The sequence below is a fragment of the Polypterus senegalus genome, unplaced genomic scaffold (assembly GCF_016835505.1).
Source record: "Polypterus senegalus isolate Bchr_013 unplaced genomic scaffold, ASM1683550v1 scaffold_5529, whole genome shotgun sequence".
Classification (NCBI taxonomy): domain Eukaryota; kingdom Metazoa; phylum Chordata; class Cladistia; order Polypteriformes; family Polypteridae; genus Polypterus; species Polypterus senegalus.
In genome coordinates, this window is record NW_024379308.1 from 5940 (window position 1) to 12547 (window position 6608).

General features: G+C 46.8%; 1 protein-coding gene across 1 annotated transcript; it reads left to right on the forward strand.

Annotated features, from left to right (window-relative positions):
• The first annotated feature begins 571 nt into the window (after positions 1–571).
• On the forward strand, positions 572–3601 carry LOC120519851 (zona pellucida sperm-binding protein 4-like). The gene is made up of 12 exons (XM_039742629.1): positions 572–629; positions 718–839; positions 913–985; positions 1061–1216; positions 1304–1491; positions 1933–2030; positions 2105–2232; positions 2383–2572; positions 2650–2797; positions 2967–3042; positions 3243–3365; positions 3480–3601. The coding sequence occupies exons 1-12, from the start codon at positions 587–589 to the stop codon at positions 3599–3601; spliced, it is 1467 nt and encodes a 488-aa protein (XP_039598563.1). The 5' UTR covers positions 572–586.
• The last annotated feature ends 3007 nt before the right edge of the window (positions 3602–6608 follow it).

The window sequence follows — 6608 nt, forward strand, 5'->3', positions numbered from 1 at the left end:
ATTCCAAAGATAAGCAGATTTGGGGATTTGGTGCCGCTAAAATGACGCTAGTGTATGTGTGCTTGTATTCACCTTTTGATGAACGGAGACCTCGTCCAGGGATTGTTTCTCAGTCGTGCCCAATGCTTGTTGGAATGGACACATCCCTGGATTGATGGATTTAATCAATAAACATCCTTTTCACAGATATTGCGGTAAGGTGTTATCGGAATTTAATAGGTGTTTTAGGCAATTCACAACGCAGAGAAGCCAAACATGTTCTCACCGTGATAATATCTCGCACTGCCACCTGGTGGACTCCTCCAGCTTTACGTAAAGTACGCGCGCAAGTATAAACACTTCAACGCTTGCGTAGCAGGAGCGTCCGCTGCAGCATGCGTCGCGTCGCGTGAAGTATAAATGAGCCCTAATTCTACTTTAGAGCATTCACAGCATGGCGCGTTTGGATTGTTGTTGATTTTTGCGGCTGGTCTTGTGGTGTCGGGTGCTCACGTTTCCTCTTTGTTGTCAGGGGACGTGCGCTCAGGTTTCATCTGTGTTGTCAGGGGACGTGCGTGTGAGTAAGACATGCGATGGAGACAAGACGATGTCGCTGTTATTTGTTGGCTCTCCGACTGTTTTTATCCAAAGTGAGTGTAGCGTGCCCTGGTCCAATCCGACTTGTTCGTGTCTGCGTCTTCAAGTAAATGTCTCCCCTTTTATTTTCGTATTTTTCAGAGACCAGAGGCCAACTAGTTAAGGTGACCAAAGATCTCCCAGGAATCATCTTCCGTATAACGTTTGGCCTCACTACACTTAAGGTGCCCTTGTCTTCCCGGTACGGTTACGTGTTTGAACAGGTGAGTAACGTCGACGCTTTAGCTGTCTTTATTCAAGCCGGGTATTTTGAATCCTGTTCTGTTCTCGTTATAGGGCTACATGTATGTCGTGATCATTGCCTTAGGACGTCCCTCTAATTTGAAAACCTTCACATGCCCTAAGCGAGGTATGCTTCTCCTGGGTTGGCACCTTGAGTGTCTCTCCTATATAGTATTCTAAATGAGCTTTTTGGCCATCACAGGTCCACGACTCCTGAGTGATGAGAGATGCAGAGTTGCAGACAGCGAGAAGCTCCCTTGTGTAGGGTCTTCATCCATAAGTCAAGCAGACTGTGAAGCCAACAACTGTTGCTTTGATTCGATCAGCAGCACCAGTCCATGCTACTATGCCAATGATGGTGAGTGGTTGGTAGGTGTGAGTGAGCAAAGGTGGCGGCTGCTGCTGCTGCTGCTGCTGGATATTCATGGTTGTTTGCTTTGTCCAGTGACTGTGCAGTGCACCCTGGATGGCCAGTTTGTGGTGGTGGTGTCTGAGAATGTGACACTTCCTCCCCTGGATCTTGGGTCCATCCAGTTGGTGGACAGCAGTTCCTCCAGCTGCAGTCCTGTGACCATCTTGTCCAGCTTTGTCATGTACCAGTTTCCAGTCAGTGCCTGTGGCAGCACAGTTCAGGTGAGACTCCATCCTGGAATGTCAACCAGCACTGGCCAGAGAGCCCATGCTGCTAATGTGTTGAATAAGATTTTCGGCTAAACAGAATTTGTTGTGTGAGCTAGTAAACTACTGTAAGGACTGGTGGTGCAGATCCAGATTGTCTGGATGACTTTGTGCCCAACTGGAATTATTCCCACATAAATCAAAGATGATTCTTCATGTCATCAGTTGGCACAGTTCTCAATGGTCTGAGATTTTTTGGGTGATTTTTCTATGTTATAAACTTAAGTTTTAGCGCAATAAAAGTTGCATAATGAGATCTGGACCACCCTATAGAACAGTCTACACCCCCTTAACGAGTATTGACACATAGAGACCATGAAAGGTGATCTAGAAAGGCAATTCTGCCACCACCTCCCACTAAGCTTGGTGATAGCAATGATTATGTCCCTGTTTCAGTTGGCTGGTGGCAATGTGACTTACCAGAACACCATGTCTGCTGCCATCACTGTGAGGACTGGTCCAGTAGGCTCCATCACCAGGGACAGTGTCTACAAGTAAGGCTTCTGAACCTGCTTCCTCTAACCCTAGATGTGCTCTCCCTGCTATGATGTGGTGTTTCTCTCCTCAGGTTATTCTTCCAGTGCACCTACTCGGGAAGCCAGGATGTGCAAGTGGAGGCTGAGGTGTATACTGTGGCGCCACCTCTTCCAGTAGTAGAGCAAGGGCCATTTGACCTGGAATTGGTCATTGCAACAGGTACTGTAGGTAGTGGGGTCCTAGGTAGTTTGATTTGCTGATTATTCCCAGAAAGCCATTAAGGTTCTTAAAAGTCTGATAGATCTGAAGCTCAGAGGATGATGAGGTTGGGGTGTGAAAGTTAACGTCCCCCCTCCTTTCCATGGTCAGATTTCTCCTATGACTCCTACTATGTGGATGCTGACTACCCAGTGACCAAAACTCTGAGGGATCCTGTGGCTGTGGAAGTGCACATCATGAACAGGGCTGACCCTAACCTTGTGCTGACTCTTGGGGACTGCTGGGTCACTCCAGGACCTTCTGCTTCCAGCCAGCCCCAGTGGAGCCTTCTGGTGAATGGGTAGGTGACCCCCTGTGTGGGTGGGGAGGAGGGGTGACTGGCTTGTCAGTGCTAACTGGAGGGTCTGTTTGTCCCAGGTGCCCATACACAGGAGACAACTATTTGACCAGCTTGGTGCCTGTGGACAGCACATCTGGAGTGGCCAACCCAAGTCATTACAAGAGATTTGTGTTTGAGATGTTTGCTTTTGTGGATCCTATGGTTGTTCAAGCCTTGGCTGAAAAGGTGAGTATTCTGCCCAAATGGGAGTCCTGTTTCTAATGCTGCTTTGAGGCTCTTATGGTCTTGTTATAAATGCTTGGGCTTCAATTGGGAAGTCCATGGTCTTAAATGGAAAAGAGGTTTGCCATATAGTTTGTCTCGTAGAATTGTGGTTCCCCTTTGCTTTCTGTAGATCTTCATCTACTGTGTTGCTGCTGCCTGCAATCCCTCTGCCACAGACCCCTGTACTCGGAGCTGTCCTGCAAGAAGTGAGTACGCCTGTCATGGTTTGGCTGTAGATCTCCTAGTAGAATGCTTAATGGTTTCAAATGTGTTGTCCTGTCAGTCACTCGATAGAAACTGAGTAGTGTATTGACTGCTTGTCTGTCAGTGTGCAAAATTTGTCTTTCTACCTTTAAGGGGATTCGGTGTGTTTGTAAGAGTAACCCTTAATTTCCAATGCTTTCAGGATCTGGCAGAGCAGCAGACAGGTTGGCACAATATGTTCCATCCAGGAAGAATGTGCTCCTTCACAGCGGTCTAGTGCTCTTGCAGGCTGACCAGGTGCAACCATCTAAGCTGGAGGATGAAGGTAATCCTTTTGACTCCCAGTACTGAAGTTGGCCAGGACATGGTGTTTTTTCTTTTTCTTTTTTTGGTTAATGCTGATTGGAGAGTAAATGTCCCTTTTCTTGTCCTCCCACAGCCCCTCTTACCACTGGATACCTGGTTCTGGGAGCTGCAGCTGCCATGTTGATGGTGGTCCTGGTTTTGGGTGTAGGTGCTGTGGAGAGGTTCAATTGGCAAAAAGTAAATCTGAAGTCTTAAATCGCAAGTCAGGCAGTCCTAAATTTTCTGGTTTGTGGACAAACTGGATTGGCACCCAACCGTGGCCAGGTGTTTTTTTTTGAGGTTAGTAGCCCCCCACCCCCCTTCTTCAATACTTCACCCTTAACAAGCCAAATACGTTCTAGTAGTGGTTGGCACAGCTCTTTCTGCTCCAATGCTGGTACCTACTTTTCTTGTGATCAAAATGGGTGGGGAGGCAACGTGACTCGAATAACTAAGGTTTTCGGTCTCGTTTCATTTACCGTAAGCTTTGGTGCAAGAGACAATTGTCAAGAACTAGTGTTGGATTTTTATTTTTCTCCCCTTTACATTTTCTACACTCTAACTCGGATATTCCTGTTTTGTGTGTGTGTGTGTGTTGGATTTTTGTCACGTGCGGCTGTTTTTACTTTGTTCTTTGCCGTTCGTAACACTGAAGCCTGATTTCTTATCGCCAGAAGGATATGAGGTGTAAATTGACCCCCATGCACTTGGTGAGGTACCACAATGTCTCTCTCTCTCTCTCTCTCTCTCTCTCTCTCTCTCTCTCTCTCTCTCTCTCTCGTAGTGTGGCTCGTAAGGCCAGGTTTATAATTCATGAGGCGCGACACATGCTCCAGCAGACACTACTTTAACACACATTGTGCCACTTATACTTGCGGGTATATATATATTTTTTATATATATATATATTTTTTTTTTTTCTTGAAGATTCCAGCAGGTGCCAGTGCAAGATCTCATCACGGTGGGAAAAAAAAATATTGGCCTTCGCTGTTGTGAATTTACTGAAACATCCATTAAATTCCGAGGACAACTTGCCACATTCTGTGATAAGGATATTAAATTTGAAGCCAGGGATGTGCCCATTTCACCTAGCATTAGCCACGATGCAGAAACAATCCCTGGATCGGGCATCGGCTCATAAGGTGAAGAAAGCACTCGCACACTGGCATCATTTTTAGTGTTGGCAAACCTTCACGTCTTAGGAAGGAAACTGGAGCGCACGGTGGAAGCCCACCAGGGAACAACAAACTGCAGGCAGCGACCATCACCTGATGATGTAATATCAGTATTTGTTATTTAAATGAAGTTAATTTATCATTAACATACACACATTAATTTCTGCATGACAGTGATATCCTATGTAAAGCAAAGGATTTTAAACGTGCAAAGTGCTGGAATATCAAACATGTTAGGTGTGGCGATTTGCTGTCGCCTCAGGAGGAAGACCCAGAAGCAGGGAGCGATTAACTGGGTCAGTTTTAAGATGATATTTACGACGGTCTGCTTTTAATAAAGTAGTGTACGAGACAAAAAGTGGACATTGCGAAATCAAATCTACTTAAATCATAATAGAACTTTATCCCAAGGTATTTTTTCCCATTGTGTCTTAAATATGTTGCAAGCCGTACATTCTGATGTTAAGGAGCAAAAAAAAAAAAGACGGCATAGATGGAACGTGAGACCTTTAAAATGTATCGTGTCATTTCGTTAGTTGAGTATGCGACTCTCGACTATAAAAGCACCACGAATGCATTTGTATGTCGGCATTTTGCTTCACCACACCAAGCTATTCATCAAACGCCGCAGCAGGCACATCGATCCTCAAAGCGGCTTTCTGTCACATGTAGGTAGTAAAGAGACGCTGATGTCACCCCTTCCGACCGTTGAACACGTTGCTCCTCCGACTTTTTGCTTGGACTGCAACTCGCGCGGGCATCGCGTTCATTTCGGAGGACGCGCCAAAGGAATGCGTGCGAGTTCTGAACGTGAAGGAAAAAACGTAAAAGTTTAAACAACAAATGTGCTTTAGTAAAAGTTGAAGCATCCCATTGAAGTAAGTCTCAGTGAGGTAACACGTTGAAAATGGAGGCATGTAAGTCGAGTGTGCAGAATAGCCGTGAGAATGAAAGTCTGACAGAAAGAGAAAAATCAAAGTGAAAACAACTGCCTGAAGTCAGAGGCGTATGAATTGCGATGGCCACTTGTTTTGTCCCGGTAGACTTTTCTGTTACTCTCCCTTCCCCTTTTGTATTCGTTATTGTGTTGCCTTTCTCAGAATGCCTCAAGTCCTATTGACTCGCCACTGTTTATCAGGTGTGGTACTTTGTGTGGTATAGCGGGTCCACGGCTTCTGAAAAAAGTCAGGTTTTTTAAATCCGTATAGCCGTGTCGTTCTCCGTGGTAGCGATTGCACAACGCGGGAGTTAATGGGGTGATTGGGCGAGTTGCACCTGCACGTGAGGGTGCGGTCACTCTTGTTTGCCTCATTGGCTTCCTGCGGTGTGTAATTAAGACGTTGTGCCCACGGAGGCAGAGGGAGGTGTATATGGATTATATATAAGCGAAGGTACACCAGAGAGGGGGATGAATCAGGAATCGTGGAAAAAAAAAAGAGATAAATCGGGGAAGGAAATGGAAGGAGGTTAAAGTACGGCAATGGCAGTCTAGGCTGGATGATCTGGCCACCTTGAGAGAGAGTCGGAACGAGCGGGGCCCCGCGAAGGAGCGTTAGATAGAGCTCTAGCGGGCTAGTTAGCCCCACTGACAACTAGCGAGTGGGGTGAGCAGGAGAGGTGTCATCCAGCTGGAACTGAGGAGCGACTACGGGTGCGCGAAAGATCATGGGAGGAGCGCCAACCTCGTCAGTCTGGCAGTGACGTCCGTTTGGAGGCCAAGACGGAGGTTGACAGCGGAGCTCGTGACTATTGGGTCTCCGCGGCTGCAAGTAATGGTGAGCCGGGGAGAGAGTGATGGAGGTGGGCCAGAGAACAAGAAGGGTGTGAGAGACTGCGTTTTTAACTTCTACATTTTTTTACCTCATTTTAAAGGATTTATTTATTGTTGATGGTGTGGAGGACTGCCGGCTTTCACTGCCGGTCCGCACCCCCAGGCCGCTAGGAGGAGCTCTCCCGATAGCAGGACCATGCCCGAGGTCCAGCAGGGCCTTATGGACTTTGTAGTGTTTTAACACAACCCTGCTGGATACCTTGGGGGCCACCAGGAG